The sequence below is a fragment of the Papaver somniferum genome, unplaced genomic scaffold (genome assembly GCF_003573695.1).
Source record: "Papaver somniferum cultivar HN1 unplaced genomic scaffold, ASM357369v1 unplaced-scaffold_22, whole genome shotgun sequence".
Taxonomy (NCBI): domain Eukaryota; kingdom Viridiplantae; phylum Streptophyta; class Magnoliopsida; order Ranunculales; family Papaveraceae; genus Papaver; species Papaver somniferum.
In genome coordinates this window covers 2,906,337-2,925,558 of record NW_020632152.1, presented here as the reverse complement: position 1 = coordinate 2,925,558, position 19,222 = coordinate 2,906,337, and the positions used below count along the sequence as shown (strand labels likewise).

At 36.7% G+C, this 19,222-nt stretch overlaps 2 protein-coding genes across 2 annotated transcripts; one reads left to right on the top strand and one right to left on the bottom strand.

Annotated features, from left to right (window-relative positions):
- Window positions 1-368: 368 nt before the first annotated feature.
- On the top strand, window positions 369-938 carry LOC113340597. The gene has a single exon (XM_026585722.1). The coding sequence runs from the start codon at window positions 369-371 to the stop codon at window positions 936-938; it is 570 nt and encodes a 189-aa protein (XP_026441507.1).
- Window positions 939-16,816: 15,878 nt separating this feature from the next.
- LOC113340596 (trichohyalin-like) lies at window positions 16,817-18,803 on the bottom strand. Its single transcript, XM_026585721.1, has 3 exons — window positions 17,778-18,803; window positions 17,454-17,588; window positions 16,817-17,077 (listed from the first exon to the last, which is right to left on the bottom strand). Exons 1-3 carry the CDS (start codon window positions 18,801-18,803, stop codon window positions 16,817-16,819), a joined length of 1,422 nt encoding a protein of 473 aa, XP_026441506.1.
- Between the last annotated feature and the right edge of the window lie 419 nt (window positions 18,804-19,222).

Below are 19,222 nucleotides of genomic sequence, written 5' to 3'. Positions count from 1 at the left end.
TGGTTGTCATTAACCTGTTGCCGAATTATATAGGAACTAGCAGTTGTCTTTTCCTAGTTTCGAAAACATTAGGCTACAAGTATATTTCATGTAGTTGGCGTATGTTTGTTGTTAAAGAATTCAGAAACTAATAAAAGTAATAGTTGCGATCAACATATTTCCGAAGTATATAGGAACTACGAGTTTCCTTTGACTAGTTCCGAAAGCATTTGGCAACTAATTTTTTTGAGGCAGTTGCGCGATTTTAGTTGCCTTTGCTAGGATTTTTTGTAGTGAGTATTTGTGACAACCCTGAAAATAGAAGATTTCTTTAGAATTGGAATGTTGAGTGCACCTTTACAGTTAAAGTTTGGAAGCAACGCAGTTGGATGGGTCCAGAGGAGGATGAAGTCATGATTAATATAGATGGTTCCTTCAAAGAAACTACTGCTGGGTTTAGAGCTGTGTTGAGAGACCATAAAGGGAAAGTAACTGACTGTGCTACTGGTGGTAGTGAACCAATTTCTGTTGCTACTCATGAGCTGCAGGGGGTTGAGCTGGGTCTAAATTTGGCTATTGCAAACCATCTTCCTAAAGTGCATCTCTGTGTTGACTCAATGACTGTTTTTCTTCTTTTTAATTCTCCTGAACCAAAGCCACCTTGGAGCTTGATACACTTGTGGAGAAGAGTTAGTGCCTTGCTAGGAAAATTTCAAAGAGTCAGAGTTAGTTACTTTTATAGAGAAACCAATCGCGCTGCCGATTGGTTGGCCAGCCAAAACCCTGGATGGAATGTGGTTCGTTTAACTCCTGGGCAGTTTAGCTCTGAGTTTAGTCTTATTCATTTAGAGGACAGTAGTGGTAAACTCTACTGGAGAGAGTTTTGTTTTTTCTTTTCTTTTTTTGTAAGGCTTTTTGCATCTGTCTTGTTTTTTGTTTTGGTTTTTGGGCTTTCTTAGTCCAGCTGATTGTATCAAAAAAAAGAAAAAAAATAAAAAAAACTTCTTTGGGCTCACAAAGATTGATAGAAGTCAAAATGAAGCTGCGCATTGTCTGGCAAAAATGGTAAAAAGGGATGTGCTCAAAGCAATAACCTATTTGCTTCGCAGGAACTCAAAGGTGATCAAACCAGCTGACTTTCCTCCTAAGGTGGGAAAAATTCTTTGGCATGATGCTTTTGGTTGTGCAACCCAGTATTCTCGTTCACTCAGGCCACTAATGGTTCCGCGATGAATTATGTAAGCAGTCTTGTTATTTATCTGGTATTATTTTTCTGTGTGACATTGGAACAGACATTAGAATAAAATCGCATTATTGCAAATTATTGGAAGAACCATATAAAGGATAATCCATCCCCAACACAACAAGACATGAATGACCAAAACTAGTAGTTACTACAGAAAAAAGAAAAAAGAAAGAAGGCATAATAGAGCACATGTTCCGTCTCAGCGGCTGAGTATTATCTTCCTAATCATCCTTTACAGAAACAAAGCTGCTGTCAGTTGTCTCATAACCATCACTGCCTTCAGGGTTCAAAATCACCCATCCATCTTCGTCGATGAAATCCTGTGGGGAAATTGCGCTTCCTTCCGTAATGGATTTACAGATTTGTTTCTCATTTTTCTCATAGTACTTAACGTGCTTAAGGCCTAGATAAGCTTTTATGCGAGCGACTGATTTTAATGGAATTGAGTTGATTTGAAGAACCTCTCGATCATAGTCTTCGTATACGAGTGTCATATCAATTTTGTCCGGTGACACCTGCTCTAGATATACAAGCTCAACCTATCTTAGTCGGACGACAACGAAAGGTTCTTCAAGCAGCCCAACTAGGGAAGAGAAAGTTAAGGTGAAGGCACAAGATGCTTTAGATGGAAAAACCCCATGAAATTCATGCATCTTCTCTACCTCTTCAAACACAATGCTATCTCTCCAATTAAATACAACTTTTTTTGACAAACTCCACTAACTCTTCGTTACGATCACTATTCTTCGATAACTCATCATATTTCTCAATCTTCTTTGGTTCACTAGGAGATGTCTTCTGGTCCAAACGGAAATGGATGTACTTGGTCTTTTCTGTCCCGACCATTATGTAGTGGTGCAACTTGAAATGCAAGAGAGGCGGTGTCCTGTCGTCTCCAACTTGATAAAATGCATTCTTTAGACTTGTACAAAGAAACTCAACACAGAAATCTGGCCTTGAGGTTGTATATTGGAACCTGCCCGCATGAGCTTCAAGGCTAACAGTTATGTTCTCTCCATCTTGTCCGGCTCCTACTAATTTGGGAAGGATTTTGAGGTTAGTTATCTTATTCTATTCCCTTTTCTCTCCAACCGCAGCTTCACTGGAGAAGGTCTCTTCAGGTACGAAACACCTTTTGCCACGGATTCCCGTTTTATATCTGTAACATTCCGCTGGAGCTTGACCGGAGGGAAACATCTACGAGCATGGCCGCGCTTTATATCTGCTGTCGAGGACTTAGCCTCACCAAACAATTTCCTGGCAGTTGCTCTTTTCAACAGGAGAAGTCTTGCCTGATTTTCCTGTCGCAACTCTTCCAGATTCATCTCCTTGGTGTCAGAGCTTTGATCTTCTCCGCAAAATCTTTTTTTCCGATCTAACAAATAAATCAAATTGCTCACGAAGAAAATGATAAAACCCTAATAATATATATCGTCTCCGGGTGACAAAATCTGCTGGGAGTCGGAGTTGGATATCGAATTACATTGCACGTCTTCAAGTCACTTTATGTAGGAAGTAAAGAGGGTGTTTTTACTAAAATACCCCCGTTTATAAAAGGAAAGTAGTAAATTCAAGGTAAACTTGGTTTGGAAATTGGGAACCAATTGTGTTTTGTTTGTAAGGGCGTCTATTTTTGGCAAGTCTGGGCAGGACTGTGAGATTATCAAGTCTTTGTTCAATGAGTCTAGTCGTGTACATCTTCATGTGGTACATCTGGTCAAAAATAATATGAGATTTCTGAATTGTTTTAAAATTGAGTTTTGTGACTTTTTGTCCATGACACGCCTTTTCAATCACATTTTAGAACGGATATCCGCTGTTCTTGGATGCACTATGTGCAATGCCAACGGTGTCTATGATCAGTTCTCTTTGACAAATGGTACAGACAGGTTGAATTAGTCATCGTGTTTCCGTTACTAAGGCACTCATTTAATTTGGTTGGTTTCATTCTGTTTAAGATGCTTCGATTATACTCCTCCGTTCCTTTTTAATAGACTGGTTTTGTTTTTAGAGAAAATTATGGAAATTAAGAGAACTAATCATTGAAAGTAGTCCTCATGACACTTGTCAATAAAAGAAGTGAAGTGAAATGGTCCCCATGACACGTGTCACTAAAAGAAGTATAATGAAATGGTCCACATGACACTTGTCATCAAAATAAGTTAAGAGAAAAGTGATCCCAGAAAACTAAAGTAACATTTGACTTTCTCAATTAGGAAACCAGCCTATTTTTGTGAAACATTTATTTTAGGAAACCAGCCTATTAAAAAGGAACGGAGGGAGTATAACATTTGATCATTTGGTCCCGGAGAGTATGCCGATGGGCTGGATGTCATGCCGCTGATGGTGGCAAATGCAGGGAATAGCGATCGTTTAACAATCTGAAGCTTAAATACTCCACCTTTGGTAGCAGTGGAGCTTCAAGTCAGGTTTAGTCATAGTCCTCAAAAAAAGACTCCTATCCTCATACTAACTCATTTTGTTATATGTCGGGTGCAAATAAACTAACTTCATTAGGGTTTTGAGAGTTTTTCCAGTTCTACTTATATTCGGATCCCTAAAGACAGATGAAGCTGCATGCAAGATAGTTTCCCCCTCCCCCTCTCTCTCTCAGATGGGTGAAGAAGGTGGGGCAGCAGCATCAGCTGACAGAACTGAACGTAACATACCATCACCAAAGGCATCACCATGGCTAGTCATCCCGAATGGAAAAGGAGATCCACCGAGCAAACAAGCTTTCTATAATATATGTGAACAAAAGAAAAAGAACAGAAGAACATGTAGAAAGTCAATACCTGAATTGATTGCAAAACGATATTGGCAGAAACCAGGTCATCAAGGTTGGTTAATTATATTATGTGATGATGAAAATTATGATTACTCTCCTGATAATTATAAGTTTGGTGATTGTTTTCTTTGGAATCCTGCTACTTTAGAGACCATACGTCTTCCTAGTCTATCAAAATGGTACGGTGAATCCACTGGGTATTATTTTAAGGATTGTGTCTTATCCTCGGCTCCTGCTAGTGTCAATTCATTGGTTTTATTCGTCTTCTCCCTTCGTACCGAAGGGAATTGTGAGCTTGTGTTTTTATATTGTGTCCCTGGAGAACAAAGAAGTGGGAACAAAGAATGGAGAACAAAGAAGTGGCACTCATCGTATGACATATTTGCGGGGTCTATAGTATCGCTCCTTTGCGTTTAAAGGTAAGTTTTATATTCTGTGCAAGGATGAGCTAAACTTGGCGATCGAAAAACAGAAACGCAAGGACGGAAGTATAGAACTTCGTATAAGAACAATTGTGGTAAGAGGCAAGGATTCCTATCCATTAGTAGGAGGATTTAATACTTGTAAGGAGATGCATAATTTTGTGGCGACTGATAACCAACTTTACTTCATTCCAATTAGATACACTGGGAAGATAGTTATCCAAATAATTGTGATGAGGTGGATCTTTCTGCAATTTCGTGGAAGGTGGTATATAATATTGGTGGTCATGTTTTATTTATTGGCAGTAGGAACACCACAGATTTTTCTTCTGCAGATGGGGCTTGCTAAGGGCTGTTTGTATTTTACACTTCCTGGCGAACAGAGTTTGTACAAATTTTACGTAGAAAGTACTCGTAATTTGGCTATTGTCCCGTGTTTAAATCTTCCCAAGCCATGGAAGGATCCGGATTTCATCATGATGCCTAACGGACGAAAGGAAAAGGCAATGTAGGAGATTTTGGTAAAGCACGTTCATGGGGTATTCTTAACGGGGACATGGTGGAGTGTATAGCGAACTCTCTTCATCGGTTGGATTACATCCATCTTCGTTTGGTCTGTAAAGCGTATCGAGCACTATTGCCAATAGTGAAGAATACATCCAGTTCTACAACAACAGGTACGTACTTATCTCTATGGCTGATGTTTAGTAGAGATCACAATAGCACCACCTTTAATTTTATAAATCCAATGCACGACAATGAGAACTACCTTTTGAAGCTCCCTGATCTCGTGGAAACTGTAATCCATTTTCAAAAGGGAGGTTGGTTACTGGTGTCTACAAAAAATATGAAGAATTGTTTATTCTTTTACTACCCCTTCACAAGAGAGACTATCGAACTTCCCTTGTGTAGTTGTAAGAAATCTTACAACTACACTCCACTAAAACTGATCCAATTTCTAGGTGATCATTATGAACTCTTGTTTTATTAATTGAAGATTGAGAATGTTTATAAGACAGATTCAAGTATTACAACAATTTTACTTGAAACCTAGATTCACTTTCTTGATCAAGACTTACCTTAGAATCCTCCAATAAACAATGACCTCTCTCCTTTATATAGGATTTTACATAATGGATGACAGCTAAGAAACTCATTATTTTCGGGATCACTATGCGACACATTCGCTCATATACAATCGTTCATCTTCGCATAATTCTTCACACTTTACTCGTGACTTTGCTGACATCATCTGGTGCGTTATCTCAGCTTTGCTGTGTGCGACGTCCTTCACTTAGGTTGTATTTTTTACTTCGCGTAGTTATTAACGCGTGCGATATTTAACTCATACATTTGCCTCTTCTCATATTGCATATTCTTCAGAGTGAGCGATATGAGAAATTCCCCTCTTGCAAATCGCACATGCTTGTCTTTTTTCATTTTACTTTTCCGACAATTTTTCCTATTTCGAGCACTCCTTATGTACGCGTGTCCTTTTAACCACTCATCTTTCGACACGTCTTTTTAAACCGTATGTTTTTATCTGTTCATTTCTTCGCATTAATGAGAATAAATCTTGAAAAACGGGTCGCTCTTTCCTATATATTCTCTTCTACCTTACTCCTTTTATTTCTTTCATTCTTCTTCACCTTCTCTGCAAATTTATACTCTTCATTCCCATTCTTTAATGGCTCTTGCTGGTAAAAAGATGGAGATCGAATTTAACATATTGAAAACTGACTTCAATCAGAGGGGTTACGAACTCTCTCTTCCTCCTTCATATAATTTCGCATCCAAACTTAATCTTGATCTAATCAAATCCGAGCAATGAAATAACCGAAAAATCATCGTTGCGTTAGATCAACTTCAATTTCTACCAATTCCTTTATATAACCCTGAGATTCCTCTCTTCTATAGAATTCTTGCTCATGAAAGATTCGCACGAGGAATATTTTAGTTGAGTGGTGATGCTATTAGGATACCATTAGAGTATGCTCGTCGCGGAGCTGGTCTTGGAAATTCTTACCCTGATGAAGTGCGAAAAGAGGATCATCGTGATAAAATTATAGATCTTGCTGAGTATACTCTCGATAATTTATTTAAGAACTATTACGTTGTTGTGATGAAAAGTAACGTGACTAAATGGGTTGTTCACATAAGGAGAGTAGATGGTATAGCTGAAGATGAGAAAATTATGCGAGATGTTGATTGGAATTCAAACTCTAATCGTGCTGCTCGCAGATCCAATGATTCTAGTTGGCTTAATTGCCTTGTCATCTTAGAAGGGTCCTTTGTATCTGGTAAAGCTGCAGATGGTTCTGACAATCCTTTGCCCGAAGATTTCCTTCTTTACCAACCTTGGGAATTTAAATTACTCGCAAATGAGGAAAAGAAAGTAGCGGTATGTGATCCTCTTAATCCAATTTGTAATTTCTCGTAACTTTCCTTCTTATATCTTATTTCTTCTCTTTCGAAGGATGCCAAAAAGGTCAGTACTTCGCACAAAGTATCAACTTCGCAGAATAAGGAAGCAAGAAACAAACTTTCTATTTTTAACAATATTGTTGCCTCTGTTCCTTATATTGATTATTCGCGTAGGTGAATCCTTTGAATGACAAAAATTTAGGCAAACGCAAGAGAACTCCTAAGAAACCCGCGTCAAAATCGGTATCCAAGAAAACTTCGTTAAAAGATGATGTCTCTAGGAAGCGTGCGAGGTATGATTCCTCTTCAAGTTCAGAATCTTAAGATGGAGATACTTTTGTTTCTGAAGAAGAGGTATCGATCGATTCGTGTCGGAAGAAGTTGTCTGATCTTTTTTCTGGAGATGCTCTTGATACTCTTGGGGATGATGAAACGGATCGTGCCTTCAAGATGGTCTCAAGGATCTGTACTGCTTCTGATTGGGGGGATCGATCTCTTCGTGGAGCTGCCTCTGTGATAAACCCAGATTTTCAATTTGCGATGAATGGCTTGGTAATAATGCCTCTTCCTTATTATTTATTCTTTTACTTATAATGCTTTTATTTCCACAGAGTGCCTGCATATCTTATGCGATTTCTTTAGACAATGAAAGAAAACTTCGCAGATTGCAAGATGAGAATGCCAAACTAAAACATGAGAAATCTATTCTGTCGGATGCGAATGCGAATCTTACAGGCGAGAATGCAAAACTTAAAAATTAGAATTTAACTAATTCTCAATTGGTTTCAAGCTCAAGAAAGAAACAAGGAACTCATTGGTATGCAACTTATATTTTCTCACTCCTTTTCTTTTATGCGATCGTTCGCATTTCTTACTTAATTATCTTCGGAGACCTGTATGACCTTTCAGATGAAGCGGTTAATCTTCCCGATGCTGAAATTCTTATAGAACACCTCAATTCCTCTTTAAATAATTATCCTACTCGAGGATTTGAAAATATTATCTTGGAAGAATTAAGATTAAAATATACTACCCTTATAGAACGCCATAAAATGCTTTATCCGCTGCCAATAATTTTAAACGACGTTTTCATGAGGAAAGAGAAGGAATTCAAGTATTGGAGGCGAAGAAGAACAAACTTATTATTGAGAAAGATGAAATCTCTCTTAGGGGTGCGAAATCACTAGAAACAATTTCAAGAATCCATTATTGAGGTTAAGATAGAACGTGATTCAGCTTGTTGTGAGAGGGACACTCTTATTCAGGAAAGAAATTTAATTCGATCTCAACTCCTTATAGAAAGTGAAGCTGAGTTTAACTGGGATGCTAGAGTTCTGAACGATGCTAGAAATAATCTAGGTGTAAATGTTAATCTTCACACTGAGCATTCTACACTGGTCGCAGACATTATTTCCAATTATGAAGGTTATTTGTTGTTCTTTGATCTTCATTCATATTCTTTAAGATAATTCTCTATTATCTTAACTCTTTTGTTGATGCTTCGCAGAGAAAGAGAAGGAATATCAAAAAAGAGTTGCAGAGCTAGAAACTCGTTTGGCTGCTAAAGAAGGAGAATCATCTACTCGTAACTCAAAGTATCAGCAATTGAAGTAAAATTGGTTTAACTTAGTCCAAAACAACAGTAATGATGCTAATCGTTCTCGTGAGGCTGCTGTTAAAAGAGTTTGTCTAGAGAATGGTATTCCTTTGTCGAAATACAACTTCCCAGCGATTCCTGAAAATGTACCCATTCCTGATATCCAAGTTACTAATGGAGAAGACGATTCTGAAGAAGAAATTAGCGATTCTGAGACTGAGTGAAATGAGGGAGATGAAAATTGATTGCTTCTTTTTGTTGTAATAATTCTTGTAAATTCTTGTAGATTCAGTTTTCATCTTTTTAATATGATTCTTCTTTTCTTCGCTTCATATTTATGCTTCTTCATATGCATATAAGACTATCAAAATGGGACAAATAACACTTCCTTTGCATTCCCATTTTTGCCTCTTGTTATTTGGCAGATCTTGATAGACCAAATATGATTGGTATCCTTTATCATGAAGTTCTCTTGGTGCGAGCATATTTTAAACTTTATGAATAATTTATTTTCTTGTATTATCTATGAGGTCTTATTCTTGCCTTCCTATGTAAAGGTCTTATGTTTCCTCTGTTTATGTGCGAAGAAATCGCAGGCAGTCTTTACACCATAGTGTATTGACCCATTGATCTCGTCTTATCGTTTTCTTGTATTATTTCCTCTTCAGGTTAATTCACGTAAATATCACAAGTCTTAATACTCGTACGAGTTAAAAGTCTTGTGATACTTACGACTTTTGAGACAATTCATCTCCCTAATGGAGGGTGCCGTCCTTATCTTCCCCCTGGCTTCCCCTTCAAGGAAGCTTACCTCTATTGTGTTAAGATTATGGCTTTTCACATCTAGTTTTTCAACGACCAGTTGATTTCGCAATCTCGCATACACTACCTATAGGGTTTATGGCAGCAAGATCGCACCCTAAGTGGGGTATCTTCGGACCGAGTGCATCATAGTCAGAACTTGTCAAGAGTGTCAAGGTACCCTCCAGACGTCCCGGGCACTCTTTACTCAACCGTGTACCTCGGTGCCCTGATCGAGTTTCTGCACTCCTTGGGAAAGACTTTCTCACCTTAGGCTCTCAATCTAAGATTACTATCTTAGATTGAAAATTTAAGGTATCTCTCCCGGATGGGCATTATCGTTTTATTCTCACCCCAAATCTCCAAAACTCAAGTTTCGGGGTCGGTGGAGCCTTCCCTTGAGTCATGCCTTCTAGGTTTCTCCAACTATGACGTGCGATAGGTCTTACTATATTGCATCTTGCATATAAGCGTACTAGGGTGCACGCCACATTTGGATTCCTAGACAATTCGATAATAAATATCATTTTGTGTAGCCTTTTACAAAGGTCTTATTATAAAGATTTCTCTTTTTGTTTTCTTATTCTGTATTTACCATATGAAATTAAGATTTTTCATTCCAATCTTTTAATTCGTACAACGGTAGTACATAAATGCTTCTATCAAATCATCTTGCTCAAAGAAAATCAGGTACACTATTCATTTGTCTTATGTACTTTTTGAATCTTCTTTAAGTTCGCAAATGTTTTCCAAAATATTCATTCGCATCACCATTGAGTTGGCTTTGTGCGAAAGTCATTGTACCCTCCAATTTTTGGTTTTTTGCCTCCACGCTTTTTCTTTCCATAGAACCTGTGTTGCTAACTTTGACTAACATTTTTTTTATTTGCAGAAGAATCTATTCCAGCACTTCACATACTTTCCTCTCCAACTTTATCCACTGCATCAACCATCAATCTCTCTGCTCTTTCACTATCTGCTGCATAATTTTTGAAATTTCTTCGCTTGAATTCTCTTGCTTCGCATTTGTCAACATCAATTTCTTGGTAATTTTTACTTTCAATTGTATCTCCTCTTATAATGCCAACACCCTTAGGTAGAGGAAACTTGATGCATTGATGAAATGTTGATGCAACAACTAATATTCCATGCAGCCATGGTCTTCCAATGAGAGCATTATAGGGCGACTCGACATCTACTACACAGAATGTGATACCTGTTGGTAAATTTTGTAAAAGAATTCGCATGGTCACCTCCCCATTTGGTTTGTTCGCAGAACCATTAAAGCCATAGATTTTGTATGTTGAAGGGATTAACTCATCATCTCTCCCTCCCATTGTTTTATATGTATGGTAAAACAAAATATCTACAGAACTTCCCGTATCTATAAGTATCATATTTATCTCCCAAGTATTTTTCTCATTTTCTTCTTCATCTTCTTCCAATGGCTTCGGATTAATTCCCAATCTCACCACCAGTGGACACTCATGTGATGCTCTTCCTTATGGTATTTCATCTTCACTGAACGAGATTTTCTGCCTTTCCCAGTCCTTTAAAGGTGATATTTTTTCCAGGTTGAAAATTTCCCTTCCTTCAGCATCTCTCGCATATAATCGACTTAAAACATTATCATGAAAATCTTCTATGTTTTTGAACGAGTGTATGATCGAGTTACAATATAAATTCTTTGCCTTCGCACCCACTTCAATAACAAATGTATTCATGTCCTTCTCCTTTGCATATGTATTTCCTTGAGGTGGAGGTGGTGGTAAATTCCTTGGCTGTTTTAGTAAGAAATGGTCCAACTTTCCTTGCTCAATCATTCGCAATATAATTTTCCTCACATTTCTACAGTTGCTTGTTGTGTGACCATGGAATCTATGATAGACACAAAATTCTTTACTCCTCCTTCCTGGTGGTGGTTCTTCTCCTACATTATCACTAGTGGAAAATGGGTATTATATAACCCACATCCGAGACCCTCATTGACTGTAGTTGGACCGTTGACCAAATATAGCGGTCTCTGATATGGTAAAAACACGGAAAAAATCCGAGATCCTATGTAGCCGTCTCTGAATAACTAATTAAATTTACCATTCTTCCCTCTAATTCAGAGACCCTTAGACTGCGATGTAGATCTGGTAATTTTGTGTCAGGATTTTTGGGCCTACACTATGTATGGCCACGATTGAGCAATCTGAAATTCTGAAATGAGAGAGCACGTGGACGAAAAAAAAGAACTTATCTCTTCACCCCACCTCATATGTTTCCATCTCTCTCACCTTTGTTTCTCTCTTCATTGTTTCTTCTCTCGTTTGCAAACAACTAAAAATCCAAGCTTTCTGGAACAAAGATTAATCCAAGAAGAAAAATCCCACCATGACTAAATGATATTACTAGTGAAACTCTGAAACCTTTAATTTTGAGATTCCTCTCAATTGAATCAGTATGAAAAAAAATCGATTTAGCAATTAATGTAAGGGGAAATCCTCTTGGGTTTAAATCAGCTACAATCGATTTAGAACTGTCATTTAGAAGATTTCTCCGTACGTTTTTTCAATGTTTCGTGATGTTAGTTTGCTACAATCTAGGGATTTATCTGTATTCTGTTTGTTTGTGTTTTTTTTTTCAATTTGGGATTTAGGGGTTTCCTGATGAGAATGATGTAAAATTCATTAGAAGTTCAATTTATCTGTATTCTGTTTCTTCCAACTTCTAATAGAAATAGGGCTTTACTTGAATGGGTTTTTTTAACGTTATTTTTAGTCAATTAGATTTTAGGGTTTTTAATGTTATGTGTGTGTTTTGCAGATGGAAGTTGTAGGATCAGAATCTCGCAATGATAATGTCTCAGCGAAATTATCAACTACACAACACAACAGCGTCGCAGAACAATTTCAGAAATGATACGATAAACGACGTCAGCTAGAATCACGAGAAAGATGTGATAGTTCTGCGAGGATTAGAAAGCTTGCGAAATTAACATTTGTAAGGTTGCGAGAATGTCGCAAGCCATACCCGAAAATAAAGGACAGATTAGCTGTCATCCACTATGTATCTCCCTATAAATAGTCGTTCAAGTTGTAACGAAAAGATAAAGATCTTTTTGAGTAAGAAACAAGTAAATAGGAGAGAGAAAGTCTAGAGCAAGGTCATTCTTGATTCCTTTATCTTTTCTTGTAAGAATATTCAAAGATTGATCAATAAAATTAAGAGTGTAAATCTAAAAATGAGTTGAGTAATAATGAAATCATATGAGGGGTGTAGTGTAGGATTTCCTGCAACTACAGAAGTTATATCATGAAGAAAAAAAAAGTAAAACATCTTGCCGGTGCAGAAGTTAATTAAGATCGAAACAACGATTTCGAAAACTCCAACTTCCGCATCTGAAATTCAAGTATAATTGTTTTTATTTCTCTCTTCGACTAGATTTGTTTTTGAATTTTGAAACCCTAGATTTTTATATGTAGGTTGATATTTTTCATGTTTCTTTGCAGGTGTTTCTTTCAGAAACAATTTAATGAAAAGATGAGGTAATTTATTCAATTTTCTTAATTGATTCTTCAATCAATGGGGAGGGTTTTGTGAATGGAATGGTGAAAATTATTATTTTAGGTTATACGTTTGTGGATGAAGGTGGAATTGTAATTTGAGTAATGTTATGAGTTTGATTTGTTTTCATGTAGTATTATTAATTAATGATTTTAATGTTGGGTTTATAATTTTTTTTTAAATTGGCAGAAGTTCTGTATATAATTTTAGAATATCCTGGCTTATGTTTTTCTATAATTTTTTCAATAATGTATTACGTTATGTTATGTGTGGTCATCAAAGTCTTTTTTTAATACTGATTTGATTGTTCTTTCCATGCAGGTAATGAAGATGGTGGTTTGTGAATATTTTGATTGTTCTTTCTAGGTAACGGAAATGCTGGTTCTAGTGTTTCGTTGTAGTATGAAGCGGTATTCTAAAGATGGTGGTAGTGGTGATTTGTAGTAGTATCGGGGATGGTAATGGAGACGTGGGGATAGAGTACTGGACGTGATTAAGTAAAACTACAGAGGAATGCCCATAATTCCGCAACTCGGATCGTGCTCGAACAACATCAGAAGTGAGTACTTCTTGTGATTTAGATAGAGGTTCAAATTTCAAGGTCTGCCAGTAAATTACTTGCATTTCTATATCGTTTAACAACCTCCGGTTTAGCTAATGTTAACTTTAAAGCAGAATACTTTTACTGCAGGACAACTAAAGCAGTTATCAAATGAGCTACAACAGGTGAAATGAAATTGCTGCAGCTTTGGCTTATCTCGAAACAGAGTTGGATTAGAAGGTGCTCTTTTTCCCTCTCCCTCTTATATTTCTGTTTGTTTCTTTTCTTTTTATGTTTCATCTAGGTTAAGACAATGATCAGTAGCTCAATCGTCTGTGTAGAAACAATAATTTGGTTTGAATTTGTGAGAAGTTTCTTATTCAGTTTGGTAATGAAACTAGCTAGGTTATGTTATGTTTTGTTTTTTTTTTTAATTTCTAATTTAACTCAGGGATGATGAACCTATCTCAATTCTTATGCATACAATTGAAACTCTAATGGTTTGGATATTAAAAATTGTAAAACTAATTATGTGACCATGTTATATTGTACTGTCTTGAGATTTTAATAGTAACTTCTTGAGAATATAAAGATTGAATTGCCTACTTAAAAACTGTTGTTGCCATGTTGATTGAATGATTATGTTTGGTGGGTTGTTGTTACATTTTGCAGGGGCTCAACACTTTACTGATTTTTTCTTTGCCGATATCGAAACATATTAGTATATTTTTTGGCATTTTGATTCAGCCTCCCAATCCCCTGCCTAGTAAGTGTTGACCATACACATTCAAATGAAGATTGATATGTTTTATTCAGGCACCAAAACTATTCAGTGTACCACATATCATGAATCCTGTCAAGATTTTTGCTGATTTGCTAGGGAAATTTGGGGGCCTTATGCGTCTCTTTGATAAATATGGGTCTCCTTCAACTGCAAGAGATATGGCATGAGTGTTTGTATTTCGGCACCTACTAAAATTTAGCATAGACTTCGCTAAAATTGTAAATATTCACTCACTCATCCCTCCTTGTTTTCTTCATGGAATCTGCAGTTACATCGACTACCTCTTTTTAGGGGAATATGTTGACCTAGGCCAACTCAACTTGGAAATGATTAGTGTTTTGCATGCATTGAAGTTATTGCTTGGGGTATCGTTTCCCGTTTGTTTCAATCTGGTGTTTACCCTGTTTTTTATAAAATGAAGGTGAATTAAGTGTATTTCTATGGCCATCTGTATGTCCCAGGTCGAGTATCCACAAGATGTACATATGATTCGTGAAAACCCCGAGGCAGCAGATATTGATGCTCTGTTTGGATTCACGATCGAGTGCACTGAACGGATAGTATTTTTCACAATCTCATTGGCTTCCTACTTTCTTCTCTAATTTGTTTGTCAAATGATTCACTTACTACATATGCTAACAGGACGAAAGGGATGATATTTGGGCTTGGAACAAAATAAAAAGGTTGTTTAATTGGCTTCCTTTGGCAGCTAGAATTGAAAACAAAATCATTTGCATTGCATGGTGGCATTTGTCGCTCTATAAATCACCTGGAATTAACAGGATCAGTAGTTCTTATGGATTTATCATGGTAAGGATATATCTAATAGTTTTGTTCTTACATGTCTCTTCTAGTAGATTTCATATTTGTTATGTTTACTTTCGTTTTAATTTCATTTTCTGCAATTGGTTATCTTTCCAAGGGAACGAGAAATGGGGATACACGTACGTGAATGAACTTTCCCAGCACCTTATAATTCAACTGGTGGAGATCATGTAGCTCCCCTGCGCAAATGTGAGTTTTCCTATGCATCTTAAAGGCATTGTATAGTCATAACCTTGACAATTAGGTACTTATTTAGGTCAGATAGCATACTGAATCTTGTACTACAATCTACACCTCTTATATTCCCCAATATCTAACTTGTTGGTTGTTGATGATTTCTAATTTGTTATGCATAATCTTGGATATCTTTAATGAACACTCTGATGCATTCTGATTTTTAATTTCTTATGATTACTAGTTTAGCTTGTGCAAGTATCTTCTTTTTTCCCTGTATCTGCCTTCGATTGCCCCGAAGCTTCCGTTTTGTTGCAATCTTCTCCTATCGTAGTTATGGTTGTGCGATAACTTTCCTGTAGTTTGTGGCCAATACTGCATGTATTTATAGACATATTCCCCCCCAGCTAATATTATTAGTTAAGTTACATATGTGATGTGCGCTGCTAGAGTACCTACAACTAAGGTTTGATTTTTCAAATTTACCTCACACGTGACCTAGATTAGGTTATGGTTGTAGTTTAGAATTATGGTTGAATCACAGAGAATTTGTATGTACGCAAATAATGTAGGAAATGAGTTTTTAGCAGTGTTAATGATGAGTTTATTGAATCTGGTGGTAGTAGTTCAGGGAAATTGAGATTGTTGGTGATGATTGAAATGAGATTGCAGATATGGGTGGATTGGAAAGTAACCTGATTTTATGATTGTATATAACAATGAGTTGTTCTTGGATTGTATAAGTTTTTCAAGTGATGTGAATTATAGTTGTGGTCTTAATTAGTCTGGTAGAATGGAAATGATTATGGTTTGATCCCTGCCATTAATGAGCCAACTGTTGTCTACATGACATATATGTAGGTTTTAATGTGTCAAATTACCTCATACATGTGCTTCCAACTACTACCCATTGCTAGAATGTCTGTCAAATTACCTCACACTGTTGTCTACATGACCTATATCTAGTAACTTATTTTGTTCTACCGTGTATTATGAAATGAACGAAGTCATTGTACTGTTGTTGATTTGCTTTGCAGGAAGTCGCATGTGAACCAAGGACACAACACATTGATGCTCTTCTTGATATCATTTGTGAAGTATTGTCATAGGAGGAGATGAATTATCATTTTGTTTTTTTTATTAGTTGGTTGTTGTCAGAACTTAGCAATCTTGGACATGTATTCTCTGAACTCAGTATTTCATTTTTTTTTTTTTGTAGTTTTACACCCAATGGAATGAATGTTAAAATTCTCAGTTAAATTTGAAGTTGCACTTGAATTTCAGTCAAATTTGAGTTGCATTTGAATTTCAGTTAAATTTGAGGTTGCATTTGGATTTCAGTTTGACTGTAGTTTGACTTGACTGTAGTTTGACTTAACTAGACTTGACTGTTTGACTTAAATACCAGTTAGATTAATTCAGATTCATCCATTCAGACATTTCATCCGATCTAAATCTGTATTTTTTTATATTATAATTCAAATCTACGACTAGTGTATGCGGGTTAGCATTTAGTTACTGTAAGAAATGGTCTCTATTCAGAGACCCACGCAATAAGGGTCGTGCAATTAAAAAACGCTTTATAAACGACCCATTCAGAGAACCCTAGAACAGGTCGTTTAACTCGTTTATATGCCATGTCCTGGCGGTCGTGAAATGTCTAATTTCCACTAGTTTATGTGGTTATGGAATATCATCCATTAGGAGAGCGGCTTCCCATACTTTATCTACTGTATTGTTCAACTTTGAAAAATTTATCTGTTCCCACACTATTCTTTTCAGCTTTCTTGTTATAATGTGTTTGATGTCCTGCAGAGCTTCCTGGTTGAACTGTATATGTACCTCCATAATTTTGAAGTTGCTTGTCTCAAACTCTGCTTGATCTGTACTGCCCATAGCCACTAACTTTTGTTCCATCTCTGCATTATTCCTTCCTTGAGTTCCCTGCGATGTACTTGCAACAGCATTTGTCAACCTCGGAAGTAAACTTGTATTTCCACCTTTCAAATCAGATATTTAAACTGGGTAAGATTCCATATCTCTTTCCTTTTCCTCAAGTGCTATGTATTCTTCTTGAAATGCGCGCATCTCCGACATTGTTATTGTATCCTTTATTCTGAAGATTTGGGTATATGATAGATTTGTTGCAAAGAGATCATTAATGAATGCAAGAATAAGATGTCGCTCATCCACCTGTCTTCCCATTTCACTACACATGGTTCTCCAACGTGTCGTTAGATGACGCAAACTCTCATTTGTTCTTCTGCGAAGTCCGAGTGCAGTCTCAATCCCTGGTCTTGATAGATTATTACTTATGTACTGCCCCAAAAAGACATTTTGTAAATGATGAAAATGAACCAATGGATTCTACAGGTAGTCCTTCAAACCATTTCAAAGCTTCACCTGCTAGGCTTGCAGCAAAATATTTGCACATCATTGCATCATAATTTTCCCACTGTAATAAAGATCTTGCATAAGCTTTCACATGTTGTATCGCACATGCACTCCCATCAAATATACTTGTAAATGTCGGTAAACTGCACTTAGATGGTATCATCGCTCTCTGAATTTCCTTTGTAAATAGAGTTTTTTCAGCTTCCTCCACTGCTTCCTCTAGTTGTCTTCTTCCATCATTTCTTTTTGCAATCATCATTTCTCTTAATTCTGTCATCTCCTTAATAATTTCTTTGTTCAATGATTGATCCAAATCTTCTTGCATGGGTCTTTTTAATCTTGCTTGTCTCAATCTATTCTCATGATTATTTTGGCGTATTGCTTCTTTTATTTCCTGTTGTTCAACTTCTTCTCTTCTTCGCCTACGTCTTTCAGTATTTGCTTCAATTTGTACTCTATCATGTCTTTCTTCGTTGCATGTGCGATCATATCGGTGTCTTGATATTTCTCTTTCTTGTGGAATAACTCGGCCTTGTTCTGCATCATCTATGTGACGACGTTCGCGCTTCCTAACTCGATTATCATAATCAAGTTGACGCAATTCGCTTTGTAATTCTCTTTCTTCTAATTCTTCCCTTCTTCTCTGTCTATCTCTCGCACGTGCAGTCTCTCGTTCGCGCTCATATTCGTCTCTTAATATTTCTCTACCATGTAATATCATATGTCCTTGCCCTGGATCCTCTTCTTCCCTTTCAAAATTAATATGTGCGCGACCAAGAAGTTCCCGTGGATGTTCATACCGATTAGTTGCTAAGTCAATTATACGTCTCCTTTCCCTTGGATCTTCCAAATTTTCATTTTCTTGCGAGTTTTCTTCAATGACTTCCATGTGTTGTCTTCGCCTATCATTTCTTCGATTAGATTGACTTTGTCTGGAGGAACTTGTACTTGATCTTGACCTTGAACGTGTATTACTCCTTGACCTTTGTTCTTGTAGTCTAAGATTCTCTTCTCGTAAATCATTATTTTGACGGATTAGATTCGCACGTTCTTCTTCTTCTCTCTTTCGTTCAATTAGTAACCTTTGCCTAAGTTCTGCAATTGTCACATTTCCTTCACTCGTTGTAATTGGTTCTTCGTTCCCAATTCGTTGTCCTTCGTCTGTAGAATTCGTGATTGCAGTATGAACACTCACTCTATCATAATCTATATCATTATTCTGTCCTTGTTCTCGCTGAGATCCAATTAGAATTTCTGTTCTTTGATGTTCTTCCATTCTTTCCTCTTGTTGCTCAAGATTTGTAATTCGTCTTCGTTCAGCAAGTCTGTTACTTCTTCTAGTTGTCATTCCTTGTTCAACAACAGACTCGATCCTTACCATTTCTAAATTTTTAGATCTCACTTTTTTCCTTAAAATCTATGATATACTATCCGGAATTATCATCCTGAGCTGTTTTCTAGCGCCAAAAAATGCAGTTGTAAGAAATCTTACAACTACACTCCACTAAAACTGATCCAATTTCTAGGTGATCATTATGAACTCTTGTTTTATTAATTGAAGATAGAGAATGTTTACAAGACAGATTCAAGTATTACAATAATTTTACTTGAAACCTAGATTCACTTTCTCTCTCTCTCCCTATTTCTTGATCAAGACTTACCTTAGAATACTCCAAGAAACAATGACCTCTCTCC